Source organism: Monodon monoceros, unplaced genomic scaffold, assembly GCF_005190385.1.
Source record: "Monodon monoceros isolate NGI ecotype Baffin Bay Population unplaced genomic scaffold, NGI_Narwhal_1 Super_Scaffold_19, whole genome shotgun sequence".
NCBI lineage: Eukaryota > Metazoa > Chordata > Mammalia > Artiodactyla > Monodontidae > Monodon > Monodon monoceros.
The window spans coordinates 10,826,820-10,841,191 of NW_021703775.1; the positions used below are offsets into that span (position 1 = coordinate 10,826,820).

Here is a 14,372-nt window from a genome sequence, read left to right on the forward strand (position 1 = left end):
CACGTCCTCCAACGTAATACTTAGTATGTATGTATTTCTTACTATAAGTTTCCTAAGGGCAGATATTTTTAGCTCTCTTTTGTTAAATGAAACACCTCCAGTGCCAAGAAAGCAATGTCATATACTTTCATCCAAAAAGTAGATGAATAAACCTGTTTTTAACCACTCTGTTAATTTTGCAAACATTCACTTTGTCTAAAAAAAGAATTTACAACATTGAAAACTTTCTTTAATCTTAGAATGTTTTTTAAATTAAAAGACTTAAAACGCAACTTACTCTTCTATACAAAATGTAAAAGAATAGACACCAAACATCTACTTTCAAGTGTCAGCACTAATTACGGGGCTTGAGGAGGCAGACGGAATAGCTACTAGGAAAGCTCCTGAACTAAGCAGAAACCATTTTTATGAATGGTAACCAGGAATATAATAATGCTAAGTATTTCTGATCTACCCAGGCCTCATAACAACAAGCAAAATTAATGAAAAGGAATTTAGACACTGTTTGATTGTCAGTGACATCAACTATAAAATAAAAGTGAATAGAAACTGGCAACTGTATTATCAAATATCATTTAAATAACCAAATGTATTATTTCTAGATAAAACTCTATATAACTTGTAGTATCTGAGAGCACTAAAATCAGGCTGATCTAGCACAGGAGAGGTAAACACAGTAAGATAATTTAGGTTTACTACTGAGGTCAGAAAGGAAGTCACATGGTCATGGCAAGGGATGGGGTGAGGAGATGCAGTACCTGTTATTGGTTTTTAAGTAGATCATGGCCAAAGCGAGAGTGGCACCTGGACAAGTTACATCCACATTTATGGTATCTCCTTCCTATCAAAAGAAAAGTTTGTATAAAAGAGCTCTGAATTATTATAAAATTCTTCTGAATACTAACCTATGCTTAAAATTAACATATTTACACATGTTGGTATGAAAACTACTATTTTCAAATTAACTTCTTAGCTTCCAGAAGTTTGATCTGTTGCTTGATTTGGACTTACTTTGATTTGATAACTTGGAGATTTATGTTTCTCTCTGTGCATCCCTGCTTGAAAGCGCCTATGGCCTCCAACCATGTACTGATAAAGCTGCTCGGGCACATTGAGATCAGACATACCTATCAAATTACTGCCATGCTGTAAACGAAGTAACAGACAAGGGAAAGGAAATTTTACAGAATAAGATCCATAACACATACCCATAACAAAGAAAACAATAAACTAACTTCAAAGCCAGTCTTCTGGGTTTTTTATCAGTTAAAATCTCATGAGTTAATACTCAGTCTGTTAATAATTCACATTAAAAATTATACAGGCAAGTTAATATTCTCATTTCATAAAATACATAGCTTCAAAATACAGCTTCAAAATACAGTTAACTGCATTAACAGTTAAAGAAAATATTAGGCAGGTAAATGAACCCTGAACTATGAACACCTGAATCCTTTCATTATCGTGCCTGTGAACTAGTCCAGCAATAATAACCATAATAATAACTTACTGAACGCTTAACGCTCTTCCAGGCATGATTCTTTACGTTTAACATGGATTAACTTACTTAATATGACAATTCGATCAAATAGCTACTATTTTACAGGTGAGGAAAGGGAGGCACAAAGAGATTACGCCCAAGGTTACACAGCTAGTAAGGAGCAGCAGTGGATATAAAACGAGGCAGTCTGGTTCCACAGTCCATCGACCTGCTTAACTACTAGAAAATACTGTAGTTAACTGATGTCAGGGCTCACTGGTCAGGACCAGAATTCACGTCCCAATTCCCAGTATGATGCTTTTCCATTGTTTTATCTGCCTCTTTAGTTCATGTGTCAAATGTGAAGAGTCAAAAGGCTAAATGACAGTGGGCTTTCTTAATATAATTCAGTTTCAGTATAACACTGTATTGGTGGTTCTTCAAAGGACCCACATTCCAGCTGACGTAGTCATTTAATGCTTCTCTGGTAACCCTACACTACGTCTACTGGATGGGGTTAAAGACGGGGAGTCAGAACGCTACTGCATTCTGTCACAAAGCAGCTGCTATTGTGGCAACGTTCTGGGATACCTAGTGAACACCAGGGCACCAAAAGAGAGTCCTACAGGCTCCTAATGCTCCCCATCATACACCCATTTTCACTTTTTTCTGTTTTCTTACTGAGTGAACTGTCATTTCTTCATCTTATGTCTTGAACTCTTTTCGAAAAACTTCATTCCCTTAGTTCATTCATGAACACTTATATCTAAGCCGGGGGGAAGAATCCTTAAAGCCCCATTCTTCACTACAATTTCTCTCCATTCCCAAATCTGGCACTTTCAAAAATATCCAGAAAGAAGAAAGAGCTGAGAATCACAGTAAGCTAAGTCACAGTACGGCAGAGTGGTATTCAGAGTAAAGTGTCAAGGCTACTCGTCCCAACAAGCAGAATTTGTAACTGAAGCACCTGCAGGCACAGACTCTGCTTACCCCCAAGCAAACCATGCCCAGAGCCAAGCCAGCAGCCAAAGAGTAAGACTCTCTGTCCGTGCAGTATTCCATTTCAGGACCAGGGGGCCGTCCTATAAAACAAAAAGTAACACAATTCAAACTGGCCTCTTAAAACCCTAACTCGTAAAAGTTTTAGAGTTAACTTTCTAGTAAGTTGCGTAAGAACTATGGATTCAATATAACCCCACTAAGAAAGATCTGGCGTTATCACAAATGGTGTCCACAACTATCAGTTTACCACAAAATAAACCCCAAACATGGTTCTTCTAATTTGCCAATCTGAAAGCAATCACTTTAAAATACTGTCAAACCTTGAGTTTTATAATAATAAAAAAAAAATTACCAAAAAAGGCGAAAAAATTTTTAAAAGGGAGGGATGCTCAAAAAAGCTTCAATTTGTAATTTCTTTCCTTTTGCTCTTGTTTTGTTAGCTTCAAATCTATTCAGATGTGGTAAAAAATGTTCAAATACTGATAAGGAACAGGAAGGACACTTCCTTTAAGTTTCTAAGAATGTTAAATATTACGCATCCAGACACTTATTTTGAATCTATATAATACTGAGCCTTACTATGATAGAATTTCTCTGTATCGATGCTCTAAGTTTGACTGGATGCAAAATTCATACTTTAAAAAGTACGCCCTAATTCTAACTCCACCCCTTTTAGGGCAGCAAAATGTATTATATATAAAGACCCCTTCCACCAAAGAAAAAGTTCACATTCCTGGAATTTCATCCCCAGGAAAAAATTTTTTTAAAAAGAAAGAAAAATTATACACAAGTAATCAGTGTAATGTTTATTGCTTAATTAGCAAAGAATTAAAAACCACCTAAAAGTCCTGAAAATAAGACAATGATTAGGCAATTTATAGAAAACCAACTCAATGAGCTATTCCACGATAGAAAATTAATTTTAAGAGCCATTTATGACAATGATATATGAAAAGAGCAGTACAAAACCAGTACGTACATTCTGACTGTAATTATACAAAAGAGCATACGCATATGAATCCAGATGAAATCTTCCGTATACAATGTGGAAGAGGTGCACTATGGCTGTGAGATATGTACAGTGTTGGCACCATTAGATGTCATTATGATATAGCCGAAGAACGGTAATTACCTTGCAGATGAACAAGCTTTAAAAGCCAGTCCTGAGTATCTTCTGAGTAAGTGTTTCTCAGAACAATCACTTATGCTATTACATATTTTGCTGACAGGAAAATTTTAGTTTTGTGAATATTTCATCACTGTAGTTGACTACACTGTTGATTCCAATTCTTCACTGCCCTACAGTGCCAGTTACAAATACATCCACACTCCTGACAGAGTCTCTTCTGTACCTGAACGTGTGACTGGCTTTGAACTAGGATCCTGGCTGGCACAAGGTAAGCAAAGGCCTAAAATGCGCTTCCATTATTTGGTTCTCCCTCTTGCCCTTCTCACATCACCATAAAAGAAGGCTGGGTCCCAGAATAAGGCATTTGGAGCAGAGTCTGAGCAGCAGACCCATAGATCTACAGCCTGAAGCAGAGATGCCCGGGAAAATTTTGTGGCTATCCTGAAATATATGTAGAAAGATCCTGAACAGGATAGAACAAGACATGCAAGTATGTATCGAAATTACTGAACGTACCAATAATACTAATAGCATTTCCATTTCTCAGAAGAAGATGATAACACGTAAGACACGTTTCCAAAAAAGGCAGACTTACGATAAAACATAAAAAATGCCTTTTATCATGAACACATCCACCAGCATATAGAGGAAAGCCGGAATCAATCACTTCCATTCTGTTAGAAGTGTTGTTGTCCAACAGAATAAACATTGTGCTTTTAGGGATCAAAACAATCAACTTTGAATTTTAAGTGTAGACCATTGCTAGACATTGCCTGGCAAAGACAGAGCAGGATAAGCAGCATGCTCACATGTGATTAAGACCTTAGGCTACCTCGTTAAATGGGACCACTGGAGCTCAGTAATGGGCTGGCCAAGTAAGTATGCAGACCAGTAACCTGCATAGTAACATCAGCCTTGGAAAACATTACTTTGCAGTTGTTTTCTTTATTAGTATAGCTCATTCTATGCTCACAAAAGCTACTATTTTTTCCTTAATTTTTATAATCTTACTATCATTTTTACTTTGGTTCCTGCGGAATGGTAAAAATACACTTACGAAACCAGAGCACTATTAATGCCATACCTATTTCAGCCAACAAGACTTCTGCGGTATGCCTATGAGCTGTCCCTTGATAAACAAGGCCGATGCCGACCACTGCAGCCACTTGGACGTTGTGAGGAACATCAAGCTCTGTGGACGTTGGGGGCAGGAGAGCAGGAATGTGGATGCTAAGAAGCCGTGTAATCGACATATCCATGGTGCCTAGTTTAGCAGCAGAAACACCAAGGAGCAGTCCAATGCTTGTCATCTCATGACCCTAAGACAGAAAAAAGAATGAGACTTAAGTCACTACCAAAACAAGTATGTAGTTTTAAATAAAATACTGCCTGCCAGTACTGTGACAGGCACAGTGAGAAGCTCCAAGAATACACAAGCAAACTAAACAGACAGGTCCTTGTTCTGATGAAGTTAGTGCCCTTGGGGAAGGGAAAGTGTTAAACTAAAAAATATATATTATTGAAAACTCATCAAATGAAAAAGTATAAAGATTAAGAAAGAGTACTTTAACAGAGCCTACTTTAGATTAGAAGGGACTGGAGAATTATTAAGAATCTCTAGGAAGTAAAATTTACAATAGAATGAGTACAAATTAGCCAGGCAAAGTGGCAAGAAGGGAAGGCACTCAAATTTACAAAGTGAGAGAGAATGATGACAGGTGAGGGAAAAACATGTAAATCATGCTGAGATGATTAAAAAAAAAAAACCCTCACATTGATATTCAATTGACTACAAGGGTGCCAAGACAAGTCAATGGGAAAAGAAGAGTTTTTTCAAAAAATGATGCTGTGATAACTATACAGCCACTTGCAAATGAATGAAATTGGACCCCTTCCTGACATCATACATAAAAATTAACTTCAACTAAGATGTAACTAAAAGTAAAAAAAAAAAAAACTCTTAGAAGAAAACTTATGCTATTACATATTTTGCTGACAGGAAAATTTTAGTTTTGTGAATATTTCATCACTGTAGTTGACTACATTGTTGATTCCAATTCTTCACTGCCCTACAGTGCCAGTTATAAACAGGTGTATATATAGGTGTGAATCTATGTAATAGATATTAGATACAAAAGAGTATACGCATATGAATCCAGATGAAATCTTCTGTATACAATGTGAAAGAGGTGTAATAGATATAAATCCAAGTGATCTTGTGCTAGGCAGTAACTTCTTAGATATGACATCAAATGCACAGTAACCAAAGAAAAAGTAGATGAATTGGACTTCATCAAAATTTAAAACTTTTGTGCTTCAAAGACACCATCAGAAAGTCAAAAGACAACACAACGGCAGAAAATTTTTGCAAATCATGTATCTGTCAATGGACTGGTATTCAGATTACATAAGGAACTCTTACGACTCAACAACAAAGACAGCCAATTAGAAAATAAGCAAAGGATTTGAATAGACATTTCTCCAAAGATGACATACAAATGACCAATAAGCACATGTAAAGATGTTCAATATCATTAGCCATCAGGGAAATAAATGCAAATCAAAACCACACTGAGATATTACTTCACACCTACTAGGATGACTATAATTAAAAAGACAGATAATAACAAGTGTTGGCAAGAGTGCAGAGAAACTGGAACCCTTATGTATTGCTGGTGGGATTACAAAATGGTGCAGCCACTCTGGAAAACAATTTGGTAGTTCTTCAAACTTTAAAACAAAGAGATACCATATGATGCAGCAATTCCACTCCTAGGAATATACCCAAGAGAAATGAAAACATTCATCCACACAAGAATGTGTATATAAATGTCCATAGTAGCATTATTCATAATAGTCAAAAAGTAGTAATAACTCAAGTATCCATCAACTGATGAATGGAAAAATAAAATACGGTATATCCATACAATGAATATCTATTCAGCAATAAAAAGGAATGAAGTGCTAATACATGGTACAACATAGACAAACCTTGAAAACATTACAGTAAGCAAAAGGAGCCAGTCATAAAAGACCATATATTGTTTGGTTCCATTTACATGAAATGTCCACAGTAGGCAAATCCATAGAGACAGCAAGTACATTAGCAGTTTGCCAGGGGCTGGAGGGAAAGGGGAACGGAGAGTGACTGCTACTAGGCAGGGGTTCCTTCATGGGGTGATGAAGATGTTCTAAAATTAACAGTGGTAATGGATGCACAACTCTGTGGATATAATAAAAACCACTGAATTGTGTACTTCATATGGGTGAACTTTTATGGCATAGAAGTGGAAAAGTTTACGCCAAGAGAAAGAGTTTGGTCGGCCAAGGAGCTAATACAAGCAGTCTCTATGGCTGGAGCATAGGGAGCAAGGAAAAGAGAAGCACAAAGTAAGGCTGGGGAAGTGAGTAGGATCACACAGGCTCCTAGAATGTACATTAAGAGCAATGGAAGATCACTGAACAGTTTGACCAGGGAAGCGATATATTCCAACTTACACTTTAGAAAGATTTCTCTGCCTGCTACGAGAAGAATGCACTTAGAGGTACAAGATTGAAGAAGAGCAAACAGAACAACTAGGAGCTACTGTAATAGCCCAGGGGAGGCACAACGCCAGGAGCTGGCAGCACAAGTCCTCACCTTGGTCAGGTAGTCATGGATATTGAGAGTAGCCAGCTTGGTAAGGTGCCCGTTCAGACCCAGGGCCATGAGAAAGCCAGCATACTCATTGGCTAACTCGGCGTGCTTGGGCTTATTGTAGACAATCCAGGCTGAGTCAATCTGGGAGGCAGGGGCTATCTTCAGGCCGGCAGCCACACCATTATGGAAACTGGCCCAGCTGGTCATGTTGGGAGGCACATCGATGTTGCCGCTGTTCAGGTCTACTGTTGTGTTCCGAGGGGGTGCCCGCCCTATTCAGGCAAACAAAATTTAAAATTGAGAGAACAAAAATTCAGAAACCAAAATTGTTACATTTAGATTCTTTGAGAACAGAGATCACTTTTCTACATTCAAAACCCTTAACCCCATAATACCTGTAATGATGTTAGGTTACTATGCATACTTAAAGTTTTATACATGTGAGTCAAACTTGATGCAAGGTAGAAAAACCTTAACTGTATAAAATAATTCACTGTCCTTTCTGCTAAAGTATATGGGACTATAATAAGATAACTGATACCAATTTAACTGTGTACAGATCTGATTAGGATACCCACTGCTTTGAAATCTGTCTTTCAAACAGCAGGGAAGCTCACCGAAAACTAAAATGAAAATTAACATCGCAAACTACATGAATAATAATTCCAACATGTGATTGACAACAACGTTAATTTCAAATGTGCCATCCCATCTTTTTCTCTGGACGTTACGGAAAAATGATTGTTTTTAAAAAAGACAAGGAGCTTTATAAATTTGCTCTATCTCTTATCTATACACCTCTCTATATGATATAGAAATCTAACTACACACTATTGGTAAAAATGCCAAATTGCATTCAAAGATACCTATATAAAAACATTTTATACACTTGAGTTACCCAGTGAACCATAAAAGAGTATTCACTAAATTTAAATTTGTGGTCAACTTATTTAAGAACAGTATAAATTAAATGTTCATGATGCTATGTTCTCTTTGAACGCCTTTTCTTGAGTGTTTTGACTACACTGCGTACCCGCAAATACTGAATTATCTCTATACTTTTAATATTCTGTATTAGCTCAAGTCATGGATGACTATTTAAAATAAATATTCTAAATACAGTAAGTCCCTTACATATGAACTTTCAAATTGCTAACTTTCAAAGATGCAAATGTGCGTTCACGTGTCCAATCCCGTAAGTTAGTTCACACGTCTGGTGTATGTTGTCACGTGTGTGCATCCTCTACAAGTGGTTGTGCTTTTGTGTACTTTACTGTACAGTACTGTATAGAGTACAGTAGCACAGTATCTTTATTTCAAGCCCAGGATGTCCAGAAGCAAGCATAAAAGCAGCAGTGATGTAGCTGGTACAGTGTAGCCAATTGTGTTAGTTGGGTATCTAGGCTAACTTTGTTGGACTTACGAACAAATTGGACTGATGAACGTGCTCTCGGAACGGAACTCGTTCATATGTAGGGGACTTACTGTATTGCATACAGTTATACAGTTCGCTAGAGGTTTGAAAATATGGTTTTAAAGGCGTTCTGAAAGTTATGTAAATTTTAATTAGATGCATAGTGTCTTGTTTGTAGTCTATATACACATACACACACATACACAGACACAAGCATAAAATAAAATATATTTGTATTTACCATTTGCTTTTTGTACCTAAGAGCTAACTCAAATGCTGGTCTGTGATAGCACCACACTGGTGACAAGTTCATGAGTTATACTTTTACTTTCTCAAAAAGGGCAGAGAGATTAATAATGAAAAAGCAAGTAAAATTTCTAAAACAACAATTCAACATATGTATAAGACATAATTTTTATACACAAGAGAAAATAAAAGGCAAAGGGTAAAACAAATTTTCTTCAATAAGAATAACTACATACAAAAGCACAATAGGCCAAACCAGTGTCAGTTAAGGAACTAAAGTGAACGTTTTTTTCCTAAATGAATTTATTATTAAAACAAGATCATCTTTTGGAGGGGGGCAGTGCTGGTCTGGGAGGGGGTCCTACCAGAATGACTAAAAGAATAAAACTTTGCATCAATGTCATAAATACATTTTAAATCATGCAAATTTAAATGCATTCTGAAAAAAAGAGACAATGATTCATGCATTTACTTTTTAACATCCACCCAGGCGTTACCGGCCAGATTTAATACATTTTAACATTTGCCAATTTTGCATGAGATTTTTTTTAACCCAAACCTTTTATATGAAAACACTCAGTTAAAAGACTAATAAAATGAACACCTATACACAGTACCCTCCATCAAGATTCACTAATTGTTCTGATTCTGCCATAGCTGTTTTATCTCTAAGAGAGAGAACAATTAAAATACTGAAGGTAACTCTGTTTGCTGTGTCTGTCAATGAGATTATGGCTCCAGAAAAGGTGTGATATAGGATACGGGAATGTGTTCTTCACTAGCCGATCTCATTTTCTGCATGCTGCTAAAAACGCAAGCTCTTTACAAATCTCAGTGGGGCCCTGGGTTTCTTAATTATGTAACTTAAAATATGGTGGAATGGTGTTTGCATATACTACATCCTATACACTACTGTATGTATCATACATAACGTTTTGTACGGGTCACGTATACTATATACTTTAAGGGATTTTCAATAACAATTTCAACTGTATATAACTGTCACATTTAGTATACATTCAAACCAGATCAGGTGGATGTGCACTATAAAACCCATTATAATCAGTAAGGTTGGGAAATAAGTACACTTATGTCTGGCAGAAGTAAAACCTCATGTAACCAACCAGAAGGGAAATTTGACAATATGTTACATCAGTCTTAAATCTTGCTGATAAGATAAGATATAAGATAAATATAACCCAACAATACGTTTGTAATGGCAAAAAACAATAATTTCCAAAAATACCAGGTGGTTTATATAAACTATATTCCATTAAGCGAAATATTCTGGAGCAAATAAAAATGAAGTTGTTGACTAAAAATGTGTATAAAATACATATACATAATTGTATACTTATATATGCTAGATATAAAAGGATGCTCACTCACTATATAGTAAATTTTTAAAAACAATTTCTAAAACAGGTTTAAATTTTCTGATAAACAAATATAAAATTATAAAATGGAGAAATAAAATTGGGAAACAAATAAACCAAAGTGTTATTTAACACTAGTGAACTCTAACAAGTTGGGACTACTGTGAGTGACCATTTTTTCTTTTTGCTTAGTATATTTTCTTGTTTTTGTACAAGCATCATCTATTCATACTAAGACATAACAAGACATTTTAAGACTAAATATTTTTACATATTGACTTTAAGATTATTTAAAGTTTAATAATCTCACCATTCAATAGTATCTTTCTAAACTTCCCCAAGTGCCTTTTTATATCTTGAAATGGTCTCACTAAAAACAAAATTTAGTAATGGGCTATATTCTACTTCCCTCAATGTTTAATTTGATTTGCTATTTGAGCTTTGATAACCACTACAGTAGCTATTAACAATAATCACTACAGTAGCTATTAACAATATTTAAAATCACGGGGGATAGAGCATCTCTTTGGTTTTAACTACAATGATTCAAAACAACTCCACTAAACATATACCCATTTTCCTTTCTCACTGAGCCCAGAATTTAACATACCAGTCAAATTCAACTTAGGAATAGGCAATGGCTCCGTTGGAACAGGATGGTATGAAAACAAGGTAAACATTCCCCGTCCTACTGGAAGAGCCATAGTTCGCTGACACAACTGGAGCAATCTATAATTAAAATTAAAACCAACATGTGAAAAAATTTTAAACAAAAAAACCGGAATGTAATCTGTAGGCAAGTATTTCAAAAGCAGCAGTGCTGTGTAAGATGAAGCCACATTGAAGTAAATCCATGCAAAGTCTTGAGTGAGTCATCTAAACACGGTTGTTCTCATTCTAACACTCTTACTCCCATCAGAAACTCTAAAGGGGAGACACATTTCTTTCTTCTGTTTCATATTTGCTTTGAATTAAAACCAGCTGTTCTATAAACCAAGCCAACTCTCCCTAAGTATTCAAAAAGCAAAACCTATAATTCTACTCTAAAACGATGCTAACCCTCTCAGAGGAAAATATCGTATTTGTTGGGTTTCCTCATTGTGCTGTTATCAGTTTAGCTGGGATCCTCCTCTCATCCTTTTTGTGAATATAGCCCAAGCGCCACCTCCACGGGTGCACACAAGGTAAAAAAGGAAGTCCCTGTTTTGGAGGTCAGTGGATTTCATGGTGTCTCCAGGAAACACAGGAGTTTCATTTACTTGATGGTAAGGACTTCTAGGACTAATAGCACTATATGTCAACTATGTTCAAGGTTAAAATGGCTTCTACAGGCTATACTTTGAAACTAATAAACTACTTTTTAAGTTGTTTCTATGTTAAAATAAATGGCATCAAACAGAAATTGTGGAAGCAGGGGCATTCATAACCAGGAAACACTTAACACAAGTTATATCTGAAGACAGAGAAACAGCCCTCCTCCTTCTGAGGCTAACCAGAGGCTGAAATCCTCTCTGCAGACAAAGTTATTCACAAGCACCCTCTCTCCCTAACTGTAAATATATATAGCTGCTTTTCTAGTTCATTGGTGAGGAAAATTTTGCTGTCCTAAGATTCTCTGGGAACACTGTTCCACATTAATTTAAAATCAGGGAAATTTAGAATCAGGCCAGCAGACTACATTCCATAACATGTTTAGCAGAAACATTATACATAATCTACAAAATTGTAATAGTGAAAACAAAGACAGTATATCTCCCCCCCTCCATTTAAGATGCCACTGATTTTAAGATGCAGCACTATTTCATGAGGTACTAAAAAAGAAAAAACACTGCCATTTAAACCATAACACCTACAAACACCTACAGATTGAAAGACATAATCTGATTTCAGAAATAGTAAAAGGTACAAAAAAAAATCAGCATCATACAATCAATGAACTCTGATAATAATCGCTGACTGCATCGAGCTTTACTATGTACTGGGCAGTGTTCTAAGCACCGTGTAGAAATGACCGACTTGATTCCCAGAGAAACTCTGTGAGGTGTGAATGCTACAGTCATGCCTATTCTTACAGTTGAACAAAATGAGGCAGTACTTAATGTTTTATTTAAATTTTTACTTAAATTACAGCAGTTAATGTTTTCCTTTACCTGTTCTCTTTTTCCTCAATGAACTCGTGGTCACTGAGCTCTGGGTACTGCACCACATTGACGCGGACAGGATGCGCACTCTGAAGAAGCCTTCGCACATCCTGCACCCTTAAGTCTTCACTCCATATTAGTGACATCACCTCCTGATTCATGTCATTCATGCCATCATCTTCCTCCTCAGTTTCTGTTCCTGAAGGAACATCTGATGAGAGCACCTGAGTAACAGACTGGGTTGTAATACTAATTTAAAAACCAGCCAGCACACACTTACTGAACATGAGGATACACAGGATGAGGTACCAAATCTACATCAGTGCAGAGAAAAAATATATTCCAAAGCAGGGCTGGCTTGGGTTCCCAATACATACTGGGACTCTAACCTAAAAATATATATTTTTTTAAGTATAATTATATTGCCCACTTGGAAACATTCTTTACTGAGCCAAGGGGAAAGCTTTCAACTTACGACAATAGTCGGGAGGCTGATTCCATTGAAAGATATATTCTAAATAAACTGTAAAACTCTTAACTATATCCTAAATATTCCAAAAAGGACACAAATTACTGCAAACGGAATATTAACCCCACGCACTAAAGAACCAACACCAATTTAAATACTGTCTTTAATTAATAGAAGCAGAAGAAAACCACCTGGAAGGATATAAACCGAGGGCTGGAGGAGGTCAGACAACACTTTCTCACTTCTGTACTTTAAATAGAATAAATCATGGTTGGTTTTCACTTTTTTTTTTCCTAAGTATGTTCCAACTATTTCTTAAAAGGAAAGGGATTAAATGAAGCAAAACAAGTGAGGAGAGTTAATTCCTTGCTTATCATTCTGTCCTCATAAGCTCAGCATGTACTTTCCTATGAGCCTTCCCAGTCCAAATAATGCACTCAGACCTTAAGATAGATGTTAATAGCAGAAATCTCATTTTCTCTCAGAGTTTTAACTCCTTTCACAAAAGATTAACTCCTAGGTGAAATGCTAAAGTTTTGCAACATTTAATGTGGAAGCGACATTAGCCTGAAAAAAGAATAAAGGTAGATATGACTAGATAATCAGTCTGACTTTAGTTGATAAAAATTTATTATAATTCCTATGGATTATCTAATCTTAAAAGAAGCTACATTCTAATAGGTGAGTTAGCAATAAGATACAGGCCCAAATAGCTGATAAATTTGAGACGAGTTATAAAATGTAACCTCAAATAACTGAACAAATTTAATTTAGCCAGAACTACTTAAAATGACATATAAATATAAATGAATAATTATCAATACCATTTGGCTTTAGTGCTAATGATGTCCTCACTCACTCACAGTAATAAAAGGTCTATAAATGCTAAAGACTTCTCTTGGTCAAGGTAAAGATAACCATACTATTAGCAAAAAGATTTGGTTTTCTGTTTAAAACAAGCCAAATGCTAATTCAGCTAAGAGTTGTTATTTCAGTGCAGATTAAAAGACGGGTGTGCTGGTACAACCCTGCTGGAGATGGGATCCCCCATGGAAACTGCTTCTGTCACAGATCCATTATACAACTCTGATGTTGGGAATAAATTTTGATAACAGTCTCTGAAGAAGCGTTAATAGCCTAAGATCTAATGTGGATTATGAACAGTTATTGATTATTAATTATTATGTGTTGGTTCAAAGGTTAATAAGAGATGAGCCAAATCTGCACTGTTTTCTCAGAGACATAAAGTACCAAAGTCACCAGGGGTGGAATAACCATCCCTGAATCCTCCTTGATCCTTAGAGTAAATGCAGTGCTACCATTTTTTTTTAAGTTAACTGGAGTTCTAGAAGAAGTTTTCAAAGTTCCATTTTTAAGTTTTAAAAGAGGCTGATTTTAAAAAGAAAGGAGGATAACGATATATTTCACTTTCTATTTGTAGGGTCTAAGGACCCATTCTTAAAAAAAACAGATTT

At 36.0% G+C, this 14,372-nt stretch overlaps 1 protein-coding gene across 7 annotated transcripts in view; it reads right to left on the reverse strand.

Moving 5' to 3' along the window:
* ANAPC1 (anaphase promoting complex subunit 1) overlaps positions 1–14,372 on the reverse strand; it is a 102,953-nt gene that overhangs the window by 36,469 nt on the left and 52,112 nt on the right. For 6 of the 7 annotated variants that reach the window (XM_029231949.1, XM_029231951.1, XM_029231952.1 and 3 more), the window contains 7 exons: positions 12,438–12,664; positions 10,898–11,016; positions 7,252–7,523; positions 4,696–4,930; positions 2,471–2,562; positions 1,012–1,146; positions 759–841 (listed from right to left, as the gene is read on the reverse strand). In XM_029231949.1, coding sequence (XP_029087782.1) covers positions 759–841; positions 1,012–1,146; positions 2,471–2,562; positions 4,696–4,930; positions 7,252–7,523; positions 10,898–11,016; positions 12,438–12,664 — 1,163 coding nt within the window. The remainder of the gene's footprint in view (positions 1–758; positions 842–1,011; positions 1,147–2,470; positions 2,563–4,695; positions 4,931–7,251; positions 7,524–10,897; positions 11,017–12,437; positions 12,665–14,372) is intronic. The other variant, XM_029231950.1, reaches the window with a different exon arrangement.